Source organism: Melanerpes formicivorus, unplaced genomic scaffold (genome assembly GCF_026170545.1).
Source record: "Melanerpes formicivorus ecotype bairdi unplaced genomic scaffold, bMelFor1.0.p_v2 SCAF_22, whole genome shotgun sequence".
Classification (NCBI taxonomy): domain Eukaryota; kingdom Metazoa; phylum Chordata; class Aves; order Piciformes; family Picidae; genus Melanerpes; species Melanerpes formicivorus.
In genome coordinates, this window is record NW_027142374.1 from 10,909,324 (window position 1) to 10,926,087 (window position 16,764).

At 41.6% G+C, this 16,764-nt stretch overlaps 1 protein-coding gene across 5 annotated transcripts in view; it reads left to right on the top strand.

Moving 5' to 3' along the window:
• IL1RAPL2 (interleukin 1 receptor accessory protein like 2) overlaps nucleotides 1–16,764 on the top strand; it is a 399,620-nt gene that overhangs the window by 18,499 nt on the left and 364,357 nt on the right. For 4 of the 5 annotated variants that reach the window (XM_068152163.1, XM_068152165.1, XM_068152164.1 and 1 more), the window contains one exon: nucleotides 5,209–5,309. In XM_068152163.1, coding sequence (XP_068008264.1) covers nucleotides 5,228–5,309 — 82 coding nt within the window. In that variant the 5' untranslated portion in view covers nucleotides 5,209–5,227. Of the gene's footprint in view, nucleotides 1–5,208; nucleotides 5,310–16,764 lie in introns of those variants that run through there. The other variant, XM_068152167.1, reaches the window with a different exon arrangement.

A 16,764-nucleotide genomic window follows, 5' to 3' on the forward strand; every position in this document is an offset into this window, starting at 1 on the left:
AAAACCTCAGTGTCAACACCTAAGAGGTGGTGCTATTTGTTTCTTTCAAAATAACTGACAAGATTGTGAGTCCATCCTCTTTGCATCACAAAAGATCTGTGAGTTCCACAGGATTTTTGCTTTTGCACCCAGATGTGCAGCCCTTGGAGGGGTCCTTACAGATTGATGTTGGGACCTTCTCAGGTGCTTTGTGTGTTTAGTTGTGGTTCCCTTCGCTTCCTCAGGACAATACCTTGGCCTTTTCTTGTGTTGCTCTGATGGAGCTGATACGCTGTTGAGCCAGTAATAATCCCAAACGTTTTAGATCTCACCTCACTGTTGGTTACTTTCAGTTCACACAACACAAGTGCTACCAGGTTCACTCTGTGCTTCCCTCTGTTTTAAATTTTTAATAGAATTTTAGCTGAACCAAGCCACCTGTGAATTCAGTTAAGGACCTGAGCAAGGTGGAGCCTCAAATCCAGCAACACAAATGCTGAATGCACACTGCCTTGCAGAATTAGTGTCCATCATGTATTTAGACAACTTAAGTGGCTGGTTATGATAGTGAAGATCCACAGTGAATTAAGCTAAATGAAATACTGCTTGATTCTCATTGAGCAACAGACTGAAGAGCACTGCATGACCCTTGTCAAGTAGAGCTAAGATACATTATTTGAACTAGCATGCATCTCTGATCTTAAGTATTTCTATTTGGTTTTGAGGTACCAATAAGAAGGGACTGGTGCCCATTGTGGATAGCTTCCCTCCAGCGTATTGCATAGACTGAAAGTCTTTCAGTAATGAGGAGTTCCAAGTGTGGTATGTTGGCAAAAGAAGAGTGGGCCTGAGAGAGAGTTTATACTAAAATTCAAAGCCTTAAAAAGTGGAGTGGTGAAGTGGTTTGAAAAGAAATGAACAGAACCCCCCACCTAGCATACTGTTAAGACAACAAAAGAATTACTGTTGCCACTTCATCCTTTGTGTGTGGGGTGAAAACCATAATTTATTTTGGTGAGATTTCTGAGTAACCAAACCTGACAAGGGATGCCACTAAAGAGGTGGGCTGCTGTTTTTAATGAGCACCTTCTGCATCGCAGCTTCTGTGGAGAAAGTGGAACCTACAGAGCTTTGTGGTGCATCAGCAACTCTCAGTCTGTGCACAGATGTGTGCACTCGTGCCACTTGTCTTTATTTGCTTTCTCTTAGAAAGAAACACTGTATAGACAAAGCTCATGGTAGAAATCAGAGTAAAACTAAATTATGTTTAAAGTGGGAACTTGGGAATCTCAGTGCTGGATTTTGTGCAGAATATTAATGCTTCATTTTCCTTCTTGTTTCTGAGTGCTTTCTTCCAACCTTGCCACTTGAAATTCTTTTGAGGCTGGATCCTATGTGAACTGAAGTGGGTGCTGGAAGGACAGCAAGTAGTACATGAAGAAAATGGGGCATAATTCCCCAAGCTCTGTTTTCTGAGGACTCAAAAGAAAGATCTGAGTTTACCAACACAGGTGAATGTCAAAAGGCAGTGTATGGGAGTCAGGGTTTCTGTTAGAACTGAATTTGTGCTGCATTGCAGCCTGGGGCTCTTCTAGTTGCTGGGTGCTTACAGCAGGCTGGGAAAGCTGCCTGAAGTCTGTGTTTTGTAGCATCAAATGGTATGAGGAGGGAAGGGGTGGCCTTATTAGCAGTGGAATGATTGAGAATAAGGTTGTCACACCTTACTTCTACATTTCTCCCTCTGATGGTAGAACCCTCCCTTTACTTACCTCAATTCAAAGGCAATTCTGCAGGTCCCAATGAGGGCTGGGTTACCTTGTTTAGTGATTCTTTCAGCTTTCTCAACAAGTGCTTTGTTCTGTGTCCCACTTCCCTCCTTGTGGGCAAGTTAGCTGTATTTGGTATTTCTATAGCCTTATTAAGATGACATCTTAAATCTTCTGGGAATGGTCCTAAACTTGGTCCCCGTCTCGTGGGATGTATCCAGTTGAGTACTATGTTCTTGTTACGGAGGTGAGCCCCTACGCACTGCTGCTTTGGCAGCAGCAGTGTAAACAGCTCCTTGAGGAAGTGCTGTTAAGTGCCTGTGTGGGGAGAGTTTGTCAGATAACAAAACCAGCCCTGCTTGGATGAAGATACCTTGATTATAGAGAAGTGTTGTTAAATGTTAACTGGTTTATCCCTTCTCATATCGCTTCAAGATAGCACAGTTTTGTTCATGTTCTGCATCAGATTATAGACACTCTCCACTCGTTTATTTCCAGAAGTGCTAGTAGGTCTAGCACAGGATTGTGTTGAGTCTGTAGAGTGTCCTGTGCCCTGATAGATGGGCAGATGGCCCAGAGGATGGTATTGTAAGACTGGTGCTATTGGGAGACATGATGAGAGTCCTGGCAGGCTCAGCCCCAGAAATCTCTGCCTAAGCATATTTTGAGACTTTGTCCTAAAAACACACAACCTTCCCTCCTCCAGCTGCTTGATGTGTTTCTGGGGGAAATATATCTCGTATTGTACCTTTGTTCTTTATAAAATTGTGTGTTTAAAACAAAATAATCTATGATATATGGCAGTTTGAATACCCTTATTGTTTAGCAGTCTCAGGACAGTCACCAGCTGGTCACAGTGGTGTGACTATCCTCGCTTCTTCTGGTTGAATGTCTAGGATGGTGAGGATGGTACCTCAAACTCTGATTCATGCTAGCTTCAGGAGGGGTGGGTCAAATGTGACAAGCTGAGGCTTTGGTCTAGGCTGTGAGTGCCTGGCTGGTGTAGCTTCCTGCTCTGTTTTCTAGACTTTTGTAGATATGGAGATTGACTGCCATGGTGAGGACTGGGCTTCAAAAAGCAAATCTCCTATCAGTGCTGACAGAACCAAGAGCTTTCCCCTATCCCTAGCATTAAAGCTGGCTTTCTTTGAATTTTTAAGTGTATTTAGTGCAGCATGGCTTGTTTGTGGTGGGGATGAAGGGACCCCCAGGTGAAAAGGCTTGTGAGTTACATAATTCAGCTGTCATAAGTGAAGGGAGGAAAGTGGGGAAAGTAATTCACAGAATCATGGAACCACAGAATGTTAGAGGTTGGAAGGGACCTCCAAAGATCACGGAGTCCAACCCCCCTGCCAAAGCAGGATCACCTAGGGCACAGGAATGAATCCAGGCAAGTTTTGCAAGTCTCCAGAGGAGACTCCACAACCTCTCTAGGCAACCTGTTCCAGTGCTCCATCACCCTTGCTGTAAAGAAGTTTCTCCTTACATTGAGGTGAAATCATCTGTGTTCAAGTTTGCATCCATTGTTCCTTGTCCTATTACTGTGCACCACCAAAAAGAGGTTGGCCCCCTCTGCTTGACACCCACTACTCAGATATTTGCAAAGCTACACTTGAAGATCCTTCTGGCATAACATCATCCTTACAATTATCTGTCAAAAGATTTTGTGTTCAGTTAGTTGTGGTTTTTTTTTTCCCCTAAGCTCTATTGTCAAGATGGCCTTGCTAGTTTCAGGAGTTTGGTACTCCAAGGAAAGGTTAAGGAAGAATGAATGCAAATCCTGCTGCTAAGCAGTCAGACAACCTTCAGCCTGTATTATTTCTTGAAAACTCCTTTAGTGTGGTTGCTGTGGGGGAATCAATAGGCATAAAGTGCCCATGGGAGCACAGAATTCAGAGGGGGAAAGAAAAATCCACTGCCTATTTATAGCTCACAGCATGGTGAGGTGAGGGGGGGGGGGGGGAACCTTCAGTTTCAAGTGGTGATTTTGAAATAATTGACTAGCAGCATAATTGTCGTTGTGCAAAAGATTATACAGGGCTCTGTACATTTTCTTCACACAACAGTAGGCCAGTAGTAAAATTACCTGGGAAGAGTATTTGATGTAATATACTCAAACCAAATAATTTCCAGCAAACTACAGGACATTGCACCCTCTTGTTGCTGTATCACATTGAGCAGATGTTCAGCACTGCAGGGGGCTGGGCTGGTCCCAAAGTTGAGGGTGCCTCTGGGAGGACCAGGCGGGCAGATATGATACAGCATTTAAGGAATGATTCTGTTTTGCTGATCTTTGTTTTATCACTGATGTGGGTAGGCTTGTGCATTTCTGTTTAAAAGGAACTGCTATCAAATATTTGAGGAATCTTCTGGTGACAGTAATATCTCCATAGTGATTTAGATGACTGACCTCTTTATCTGGGAGTAAGGGTCCTGACCTAAAGTCTGTATCTGATGCGGAGATGAATTCCTGGAGTCTAAATATATCAAGCCACTTAAAGGCCTGTGACTTCAGGCTAAGCATGTGTTTGAGTACTCCAACTTATAATTAAGCATCTTTCTCTCTTTCATTTATATATAATTTTCCATATATATAATAATTTAGATTATATATATAGAGAGAGAGATGGGCTTTACTGAGTTCAGATTTGTTCTACCTGTTTTCAAGTGCAGATAAGGAGCTTCAAATTGCTCTTGCAAATGTTCTCTTGAATGACCTTGTACTTGTAGATGAGACTGGAATTCCAGTAATTATATAAAATTAAAAATACGATTGCAAACTAGATTCCCCCCCCCCATAAGGTATGTAATATGAAGTAGGTAGTAAAGTTCACAAGAGAGACTAATTTTGTCTTTTTGAAGAGAATCCCAAGACCTGCATGCATTGATTTTTATTTTATTTTATTTGTGTTTCAAATTTTGTTCACCTTTCCTTCACCTCATTTTATAGGAGGAATCTCTGGAATAGCTCTAATTCATCGTTGGAGCTTTTCCAAGGTCGCCAATGGGAAAATAAGGCTGCTAAGAGAAATCACATGAATAACCTAGGCTTATCTTTTCCTGAACAACATGAGGGTTTTTTTTCAGCGTGTGACCTGTTTATATGAGACAAAACTAAGCATCACCAGCGGGGTCTCCTCCTTAAATAACATAAAAAAAGTCTCCTAGATTGGACTCACACTATTTCCAATAAACTGTTCAGTCTCTTTTTAAGCAAAGTAACATTTTCAAAGTGTCATTAAAAAAACTCCAACCTTTTTTTGTGTAATAGTCAGAGATAAATTATTCATAGACAGTTACTTTGAACCATTATGTCTTTCTACCTCTGCATAAAAATAAACCCAGAACTCACTAGATTAAGCCGTTGCCCTGTAACAGGTCTTTGAGAAATGTTTAACTGTAGCTGCTGCTTTGTTGTAGTGAAGAGCTGTGATTCAGACTTCATCCTATGTTTGCATTTCAGCTGTCACGGAAAGTGAAAGATGAAGCCTCTTGTTCTCTTGGTTCTTGTGATCTGTACTGTAGTCAGCATGAATTTGAAGCTCGTGTCAAAGAGAAATTCTGGTAAGTCACGTACAAATGTTTTTAGTTTGGAATCTGGACCTAGTGCTCATTCAGTCAAGCATTTTAGATGCCTGCTTTGTGCTTTGCATATGTGTCTCATGTTCTCTTCTGCAAAAAACCCTCAACGTTATAAGTAATGTGGTTTCCTTACCAGGTGTTACAGGATGAATTTTCATGCTATACTGTTCTGTTGATGTGACTTCAAGTTATTTGAAGGTGTCCCTAAGTTTTCTTTCATTTTTAAAACAACAAACAAAAAAGGTTGATCTGATTGAAAACCCCTAACAGTAATAATGACTTTGGCATTGTTTTAACACCCAATCGTTTACTTAGGCAAAGAGATTTGCTTAGCTGGATGTGGTTTGTGGTGATTTTTAAAGTCTGGGTGATTTTTTTTGTATGTTGGAGGGGTATCTTCCAAAAAGTCATTCACATAGTCAGCCCTATGTGTGCTCATATACAGGGTTAGCTGGGTAGAACTTTCCTGGACAGGTAAAATCTGATTATTCTGGCAATGGAATGCAGTGGGAGTTGGTTTATGTTTACATCTGCTTTTGAAACCTGGCAATAGTAACAGAACAAAGAAACATTAGTGTATCTCCTTCCAGGACAGAGTTGATCTGGATAATATTTCATCTATACTAAAGCCTGAAGTGACTTTGTAGTCTGTGCACCTCTGCCCACTCAAAGTGGATGACTTCATGAGACTGTTTGCGTTTGTCAAGTAAGCTGCAAGTTTGGAAGGACATTGGGCAGAAGAGTAGGTTAGCTGCTAGACTTATTCTGCTGGAGCCTTGTATATGTGGGCAGGTAACTCATGTAGGAAAAGGTACTTTTACCCTTGTATATTAACTTAATATTTCCCACTAGTTGTGTGCTCCACATATAAGTGTGAGGACTTCCATTGACCTTACTGCCCTCAGTGTCTTCAGAGAACACGGTGCAGGTGCAGACAAAGGTTACTGACTTCAGCTGTTGCAGCCAGTTTTGATTTTTGCACTTCTTGAGAACAGAGGAAAAAAGTTATTTTGTCTGTCTATTATAAAGAATTGATTGTCACATCCCAGGCTAGGAGGTGTTACTCTGGAAACCACCAGATGCTATGCTGAATTCTTTCTGCTGGGCTAGAAAGTATAAATGAATGTTGCTAAATTGAACCGGGCTACAGCCTTTTGTTGTGGTTCTTGTGCCCTGGGCCCTGTTTGCCCTGTGAGAGCAGTAATGGATATCGGGATTTGGCTGCAGTGGAGTTTGATCTAAACTCTGCTCGGGGCAATGCTGGTCCTGTTTCTCAAAACTGCTATTACTGGCCTGGATGGGAACACTTATGAGATCCATAATCTGTATGACTGAGCAGCCTTGACTCACTGATGCCAGGCAACACCACCTGGCTGCAAGTAAAGGTCTCTGCATTTCCTTCATCAGAAGCACATATCTAGAAGTAACATGCCTGTGGTTATAGCAGTTTTCAGCTGGTAGTTTACCTTTAATTATATTTTAGTTTTGGCTTTTTTTAGTCTGCTTGCTTTGACTCTGCAGAATGTCTTGTGTTATTGGCAGCTGTTGACAGTATCAATTCGAGTACTGGTGGGGAAAAAAGCTTTAAAATGTTAGACTGCCTCTTGCTAAATATAACCCACTAGAGAATAGCTGGTTCTTTTGACTCAATTGGTATATGTTCAGTATAAGATGAAGGGGGAAAAATGCATGTAAAGTAAAATTACAGTTTCTTTGCAAGTACATGATCATGTAGTTGGTTTTCCACCTTCAATATTCATTCTATGTGCTGATTTTTAGGTTGCTGTGAGGAGCAAGCTATTGATTTATTTTCTTTGCTCTTTCTTTTCCCACTACATTGTGTGTGATATACATTTTCTGTTTCTGTGATTTCAGCACTTGGAGCAAAGTGGATAATTTGACTCCCTTTCTGTAAGAGGTCTTTAGATATGAAGGACTGTGGTTTGATTGCTCGGGGCTTCATTAAATGTTATATGTTGTGAAGGGTCATATGCTCCAGTGGCTTCTGAACTTCAACTATTTGTATTGCTGGTTAAGTAGAAGATCAGAGAGAGTGGATGGATTCAGCCAGGTGAATGCAGGAAGAAACAAGGGGGCCGTGTTGTTCAACAGGATGACAGTACTGCAGTGTGCTGGTGCTGTAGCTCAGGGTCCCTCTCTTTTCATGAGGGAGAGTAGGAAGGAGAAAGTAATTTAATGGTCATTTGTGGGCAACTGCACTGCAGTGTAAACAGCAGGATGTCTGAAAAGCAGAAAGACTGTTTTAGAGGTAAATGGGAGTCAGGGTGGGGAGAGAAGATGGGGTGCACAAATGACACCAGGTGAACAGGCTCTCTGCAGCAGGATTCAGAATGGCTGTTGTAGTCTTGGGTCTTGCTGCCTATTGGTATGGGGATGTCTAAGCTGCTGAGTGTCCTTAAAAAGGTAATGGAAATTGTACAGACAGTTGTGTAGAGCTGTGTGAAGCAGTGCATGGAAAGTGCTGACACTGATGATAAAGACAGATTTGGGCTACTAGGGCAATAAAGCAGCAAAATCAGGGTGTTGGTATCTTTGCTGATTTATGTAGACTGGCAGTTTTTCCAAGCAATACATAGAATGAATGGCCAGAATTGTGCTTAGTGTTAAGTATGAGAGCAATTACAAAGTTAACTGCCATGTGTGTAGCATCACATCATAGGCTATATCTTGTTTAAAGGGTAGGGAGAATCTAAAGAGAGCTGAGTTGAATAGGACTTGGGGTGGAGCAATGAGAAGATAGGGTGTTGTGTTCAGGCAATGTAAAGGCATCAATAAACCCAAGGCAGTGAAAAGCAGGGCAGTGTGTCTAAAAGAGCATTATCAGTGAAACTGAGGCTGCCTTAAAGAGAACAGTTGTTTGCCTAGGAAGATATCTTCAGAGGCTGGTGAGAAAATACTCCTTTGAAATTAAGGAATGGAAACCCAAGTGGAGAAAATCGAGGATGAGAACTCCAGACAGCAAATGCAGACAGTACACAGGGGCTGGGCAACAGGCAAGAGTCATTAGAGGTCAGGAGTGGAGGATATGTCATGCAGAAGGTGATGAAATGATGCTCCAGTTGCAAGAACAGAATTAAAGTTTGATGAAGAAACAAGTCTTTGTGGAAAGGAAGGGGAAAACAACTGAAAGAGATTTGTCTCTTGCTTGCTCTTTGCTACAGGTTCAGGTGACTGTATTTTCCACTTGCAGAGGACAAGCATGAATGCATGTGAGGACTGCAGACAGGTTTTAGAGTGCTTTGCATTGCTGCAAAAATGGCAGAGAAACTTGCAGCAAGACAAATTTGTTTGGCTGCTTTTCACTTGAGATGTGGTGCCAGAATAATTAAAATGGGTGAGCTAATTTAATTATGCTAGTCAGACTCTTCTTTACAGGCAGCAACTTCCAGATGCTCCAGAAGAAATCTGTCATGTCTACAGAGTAATGATCACTGTTTGTGGTGGGAACAGAACAGTTTGCCTCGAGCATCTGTGTGAATGTAATGTTGACTTAAGTTTCACAGGCATTTCTTAATATTAAGAAGCTTTTGTGAAAGCTGCAGGTCATCCTTTTTGCAGGCTTTAAGAAGTAAAACTGAGTAAATAGCTAATGCTAGGACTGCAGCCTTAGCAATATCCTAGAAAGGGTATTTTACAGGTGGAGGTTATACAAATAAATGGAGGATGTGGGAGCTGCAAGGTTTCCAGCTGGTAGGTGATTTTCTTTTAATCTGATTAAGGGACTTCTTTTCCTGAGCCCCTGGTATACAGTGCTTTGAATAATCATAGCAGGGCATATAAAACCAATTAAAAAAATCATGGGGTTTTTTAAGCAAAAGGTTTTTCAGATTAAGGAATCCATTTGACTTACTAGACATAATTCCATTAGTGAATAATTGATGCCATTTATTGTTGCTGTATTAATCTGCTGAGCTGAAATAACCTGTCTCAGCATGCTAGAGCTCCAAAGGGCATGCCAGGCTTGTGTGGAGGAGCAAGGGCAGATGTTCCAAAGGTTTCTGTAAGGCTGCTGGTTGCAGTGATGGTGGTAGTCTTCCTGCAGGTTAACAGGGCTTAATAGGCTCAGGCCTGGCACCTACAAGCCAAATGTTCACATCTTCTACTTTGCAGTGTTAGAATGATGTGCTCTGGGGTTCTGGCCTTCCTTCTTTTTACCTTGACACCATCCAAATGGCAGTCATATGCTAGAGAAGCAAGTGCATCCATCATCCCCCATCCACCATGTCACCTCCACCTGCACTTCATTTTATCACCAGTGGCTTGGGAGAGAAAGGGCCTGACTAGTGGCACATGTCTTGCTGTGTGAGAGCATAGCCAAATGGTCTTAAAGTCTCTCATAGATGTTGCAATGGTTGGGACATGGTACTTCAACATGTACGTTTAAAACCTATTGGCTTGCTATCTGTGTCTTAAATGTCATGGAGCACCATACTGTGGTCTACTATAGATGTTTCCGGAGACCCTCACTTTCTTACTTGCCACTGCTCTAGCCTAGGATTTCCTTCTGCTCTCTCTTGTGAAGCTCAGTCTTCTTGTCTTGTTGCCTGATCACTTTGGCCATGAAAACCATGATATACATAGAGGTGTTTGTACTTCAGAGGTGATTCATGGCTTTCTGCCTGGAATGGGAAGTCCTAAAGCATCCTAACTCTTAAAAATCTGTTCCTGCTGGAGTGAGCCCCAAGAGGAACTGTAGGATGAGCATTCACAGTTGCCATTTGCTTTTTGTTCATGATTGCATCTGCCTGAAGAGCTGACTTCTGGCCCTGATGTAAAATACATGGCTATGAGCCCTTGCAGTTTCTGAGATGAGTGATGCAAACAGGTTTCAGCATTTACTCCTGCAAATTACATGCAGACATGGAATAAGCTTGGCAACACTCATCAGCACACACTGATCTCTTACTTTTCCCAGATGTTAAGTTATTCACAGCTCCAGCAAACAAAAAAAAGTCAGAATCACCTTTGTTTTAAGCTGTCATCAGTGCAGGAGTGTAGTTCTTCCTGCATATGACTGCATCTGCTCCTGGCTTCATGTCTGCTCTCCATCTGTTCAGTTTGGATCAATGAAAGCAAGGAGCCAGGCTCCTGTGCTCAGTCAGGTCTCAAGGGGTTAGCAGCAAGTAAGCTATGAGGCACTGGTTGTCTGTGCACCTTATTACAGCAGACTCAGTCTTGGTTTCCTCTGGAAAGAAAGTGGCATTGCAGCTAGACAGACATATCTTGGAGACAGCTGGCAGCATTTAGACATCCTGTTTGCTGGTGAGGAGGGTGGGAGATGCATAGAGAAGAACAATAAAGGAAATAATCTGCTAAGGGTTTGGAGTTTTTTAGTGACCTCAACCTGACAATTAAATATGGAACTTATTTAAACTCTCAAATTTTTAGCTATTACCCTTGTATAAAACAAGTTCATGTATAATTAAACCAATTAAAATATTGAAGTGATACTTAAATATTAAAGCTAGAGTCCCTTCCCAAAAGGAAACCACAGCTGTATATGGATACAATAAATGAATACATGAAAGTGTTCCAAACTGCAGTAAATGACCAAGGTAGGATCTTTAGGCATAGGGGGAAATAAGCAAAGCATGAAAGAAATGTCATTTCCTCTGTTAAAAATCTATAATCTTCCACTTTTGCAGTGGGCATCATGTCAGCTGTGAGGATCTCTGTGCTTACACCTAGCTGCAACATGCAAGAATTTATTGATAATAGCTGAACCTCCAGTAGCCATGCCATCATGATTAAGAAATCTTCCATCTCTTTGCCTTTATTTTTTTTCCCCTCCCCAAAATGAGGTCTTTAAAAATGGAAACAACCCACACAAAAAAAAAATGGTGTGTGAAGGTGTCGTTGCTTTGTTTCCTGTAAGATCCTAAACAGGGATTTAAAGAGAGTTCTTCATTTCAAGTATTTCTAGTACGCTGACTTTGAGGGGTGTGTGTGTGTGTGCTAGGGTTGTGTCCTTAGTCTAAAACTATCCTGGGGGACATGGAAAGCTGTCTGGCATGTTGTGTTTTCATCTTGTTCATTAAAATATTTTTGGAAGGTCTGTCTTATGCAATGTTGAAACGAAAGTATAAATAATGCAGCACAAACTTCCCCAGAACACAGTCTTCAAGCTCAGGATGTTCACTGGAGATGAATGTCAGATCACTTTGGGACATCTGCTGGTGGCACGGAGACTTAGAGGTACCTTAGGGGGATATGCACCTACAGAACCTATATAGAATCTGTGCAATAATGGCTTAGCTTTGGATCAGCTCCTAACCAAGAACAGTTCTGAGGTGTGCTTGTGTTTCTGTGACCTGACTGCATGTTTAAGGCAGGTTTTACAGGCTGTTGTATATGTTAGAGGGAACATAAATAGGGCTGCTTAGAGTGAATGAGGTTTGAGTATTAATACACATTCTTTGAGTATTAATACACATTCTTTGAGTATTAATACACATTCTTGTATATCTGTCCACTAAAAATACAGACTTTTTTTTCTACTTCCACAACCTTGCTTGTTGTTTGAAGTGCATTTCAGTTTTAAATTACTTGTTTTTTTCTTTCTCTTTCTTTCTCTCTCTCTTTTTTTTTAATGAATGTAGCTGTAAAATTGTGAGGTAGGAGATCCTGGGATTGCTGTGGGAAAGAGCCAGAGAAAGGAGAATTAAGCTGCATTTTAGGTTACTTTTTGGCATTTAAGTGCGGGGAAGTTGATTTTGCAAATCATAAAGGAAGCACAAGAGGTTTGCTTTTTCAAGAGGTGCAGACCTAAGTATTTCCAGTTGTTGACCTGTGAATAAGGAAGGAACTCTTTCTTGTGCAGTGTATGTACATGTGAATATTAGTGTATAGACCGGCCTGAGATTGTGGTAGTGCTGTTACAACTCGTAGCAGCAGAAATGATTGCCCGTCTATGAGTTGAAAGCAAAATTGATCTGAGCTGCAGTGTCACCTCTGCAGTGTACATTTTATCACTTTACTAATCTCTAACCCATTCAAATTCAATTGATTCTTTCCTACAAGAAGCATGATTAATACTTACAATACATACTGATACAGAAACACAGAAGACAGACACTTAGATTGGAGTTGAGCTTCTGAGCGAACACTTTGTTTTTCCAAGATGTGGTAGCCAGGCTGCCTGTGTCTGCCAGCTTTGCCATCAGTTCCTTCTCACTTGCCTTCACTGTGTGGTTCTCCTTTCAAGGCAGGAACAGTGGCAGCGTGAGGTATTTCTGTTAGTTTGTTTAAACATCCTCCACCTCTGAGAGTCACAAAACTGTAGCTGTGTTCTGCTGCAGATGACCCATGGAAACTCACTCCCCATCCCTCTTTCTTTTTTTTTCATTGTGAGGAAGGTCTTTTGCCACTTCACTGTAAGACTGCTGCAGTTGGTTTGCATCTTTGAGGGAACAGAATTGCTTTAAAAACGTATCTACTGAGATTCCTGTATCCCCTGTTCCAGATGGGAATCATGCTGCTTGTAGGAAAGCATCGATTTGGTTTGAAAGGTTTGAATGAGAAGGAGACTATCTGATCCAGGCACTTGTAATCATTGTTCAGTAGTTTTTAGTGAACTGGAGGCAATAGCAGTGCTTGGCATGAACTGTTGGTGTCTGGCTATCTCGTTCCTGTTGCTTTAATAATATGAGACAAATCGGAGTCTGCATTAGACCTGAGCTACTAACTTGACCTATTAGCCTCTCTGGGGCAGGAGGCATCAAGGGAAGCCCTCAGTGAACAGACCTGAAACAGGACAGAAGGGAAAGCCTGAAGTTCCCAAATCCTTTCTGGTATTTAAAATACAGTACTTTATGTCACTCTTGCTCCTGTCTAGGGGACAGACTGCTGTTCAGGCACACCATATCTATGCATACATCTTCAAGGTTTGATAGGGCTGTGTAGCAGAGGCCTTGAAACATGGTGGCAGTATTATTTGTTTGACTTTTGGTATTCTAATTGAACTTTCCTACCTTGGCAGGGTTTTTTAAATCCCATGGGACTATTTGGTGTTTTAAGCAAACATCTGCTACCATGTTATTTAATCCTAGTGCTCTGTCTCTAGTGTTTGTGTCACAGTTATTCCCATTTTACAGATTGTGGAAAATCATCCAGAGGTGAAGTGGTGTTACAGTTGCCCAGCACACTGAAAGTGATGTGGGGAAATAACATACATAAAATCTTTCCTTCTGTTCCATTACTAACACCTTAGGCAAGGACAAGGAAAGCAGGACTGTCTCCTAGAGAAGTTTGGGGTTTTTTTTAGTAGAAGATAGTAAGATGTGTCTGCTAGAAATAAAGGAAGAAGAGAAGGAGAGAGATTCTACTATACCAGGTTTTGTGTGTTAGTTTTAGGCCAAGAGCTTCGGCTTTGAATGTTGTAAGTCTGTTGTGTGCATTGCCTGTAAGCTTTCTTCCCAGTGTAGAGCGGGGAACGCAGGAGGAAGAAGCATTTAAGACTGTGAAGTGGCATATGGAATTCCTGAGGGACCATGAGCTCTGAGGATGCCAATCAAGTCTCTTTGAGTAACCAAGTCTATAGAAACCTGTGTGCATACTTACTGCTCTGACCTGAAGAGTATTTGTTGATCATGAAATGCAGTGACTCTGCAGGCAGTCAGTGGCGCGAGCCACTCTGGGCTCCATCTGTGCTTACCTAGTAGCTGCCTTTAGAGTTTCGGCAATACCAGGACCTGGAGTTCTCTCATCAGGTGTGTGAGTAGCTTAAAAGAGTTTTATCTGGGGACACCTCAGATGTTCATGTTCAAAGAAATGCTGGCCTTTCCATCCCACTGTACAAAGCCTTAGAAAATCTGAGTGCAAAGTTGTTTCACAGATTTATCTGTTTATTATTTGAGAGTTGATGGTTGGAGATAGAATTGAGTTAAATATTTGTGAAGACTGATGCTAATATGGCAGATCATATTTTTCACAAGACAACAAGAATTGTTTATTCTGGGACTTAAGCACTGTATTTTTGTTTGGCTCGTGCACTCTGTGATCCTGAGGTTATTTTGATCAATGTGCAGAGCCATTTCGTGTGTGCTTCTGCTGTCTTATGTGTTCAAAATATGTATGTTGGTAGGCCTGGAAGGGGAAGAGTAATGTGAGATAGAAACATTCTGATGTCTTTAAGCTAATGGTAAAAGGCAGAACTATAATCACATTCTGCAGAACAGGGCTCATCAGAATTTCTTTTGCAGTGACACAATTTCATTTTAAGCTGTAAATTCCCTCAGATGGATACATTTAATAAGCAATGGGAAGCTGCTGGAACACGAGTAAAAGACAGCGTTATTCCTAGGCTCTGTATCTCTGGGGTATTCAAGTATTGCAGCTGAATGCTGGGACTTCTGGGATCCTGGATGTGGATGTTTCATAGTTTCATAGTTTCATTCAGGGTTGGAAGGGACCACAAGGATCATCTAGTTCCAGCCCCCCTGCCATGGGCAGGGACACCCCACACTAGATCAGGCTGGACAGAGCCTCATCCAGCCTGCTCTTAAACACCCCCAGGGACGGGGCCTCGACCACCTCCCTGGACAACCCATTCCAGGGTCTCACCACTCTCATGGTGAAGAACCTCCTCCTCACATCTAGCCTGAATCTCCCCACCTCTAGCTTCATTCCATTCCCCCTAGTCCTATCACTACCTGAGATCCTGAGAAGTCCTTCCCCAGCCTTCCTGTAGGCCCCCTTCAGATACTGGAAGGCCACAATTAGGTCACCTCAGAGCCTTCTCTTTTGATGAAGAAGCTGAAAGACTGAGCATGTAGTGGTTAGGACCCTACTATTTCTGAGATTCCCTTGCTGGGAAGCAGTTGTCTGTGTCCAGTCTCAGGCTGCCTGCAGGAGAGACCTGAGAACTGAGAAAAAGAGACTGCTTTAGTGGATCCAAGTCATCCCACAGGGCTTCTTGGCTCCCAGGTTAGAGGTGGATCTGTGGCATTGCTCTCTGGCAGGCTTCTCTGGTGAAGCAGGATCACCTTCTGGACCTGCTTCTTCCTCTCTAGTTGTAGGCAGAGTATTGCAGAGTATAATTTGTTGAGAAAATAATCCGATGGTGAGGTATTTCTGAAACCTGTTCGGTCTGGCATTTGTGGTTTAGCAAAGCGAATTGGAACCGCCAGCCAAGAAAATAATTACTGTAGATTTGAGCTCTCGAATCTGTTATTAATTTTTGATATGACCTTGAAAATCTTGTCCCATTTTATAAAGCCAGAGAGGTGTGAATAATGGTGTGGTTTTAGACAATTGAAAACAAGGAAAGAAATTAGGATGTGTATCACTAATGACATTTTAGATGTAACATTTTCATTCAAAATGACATCTGTAATTTTAGGCAAATCAAGGGACTTAGAGTGGAAACTGTGCTTAGGAGTGGAGTGTCTCAGCTTTATTGGAGCAGATTGAAAGCTGAAGCTTGTTGGCTGACTTCTGATGTAGGTCAACATAATTCCTATTCACCGTGACTTTACATCACATTATGTACAGCATTATGATTTTTTCATCTGGATTGGATGATTAAATTCGCTCTTTACCATTCAGTGTTTATTGCAAATGGTTTTGTTCCAACTGCAAAACATGCCTCTGACTTAGTGCATGAGAGATGAAACCTAAATCCAGCCACCTGGGATGCCTGGCTGCAACTGTTGTGGACCTTACACAAGGCAAGTGTAAAGCTCGACTGATGAAGAAAGGATCTTTATTGAATCCTGGTTTAGAAATGTCTACAAATAAACTGTTCAATTTGCTGTCCTTCATAAAGAGCTGTAATGGATGACATTTTTTTGAAGCATACAAATCCTGTGCAAGCAGTTGTCCATTGTGCTTTTGTGTGAAGTCTTTGCAGAATGTGTCACCAACTGACTTTATTTTGTAGTGGGGAAGACCCTTGTCTTTTGGAACAATTCCCTTCCTACCCTCCCAAGTGAAATGCTGGGAACCTTGGTAATGGGGAGTTATGAAGTACAGATTCTGCTTGGCTTGATGTCAAAGCCAGTTGAAATGTTACATTAGGTCTCATATTGGTGTGTAAATATGAGCATCCTCAAGGGAGGCAAGTGTTGTTTTTTCCACTGAGGGCTCTGTGTTGGTTTTTTTCACTGCTACGACAAGCACATCCTTTCCTGCATACAGGGTTATCCTTTTCGAATCATGATGTGTAATATACTTGTAAAAACCACATCTCTTTCAGGGGTTTTATTGTGCACATGAAAGTTGTGCATTATCAGGGTGATTACTGAGATAATTTAATACTCATTCTGTGCTTTACTAGAGAGCTTTCCAACTGGGAGTTGTAAACGGTAATTTTGATCTCCTTAAATTTTGTTTAGGTTATTAAGAAATGTATTTTGTAGTGTCAGAAGAGGGAGTTCTGTTTTTTCATAATCCAATAGTCCCTTAAGGCTCACCTTTT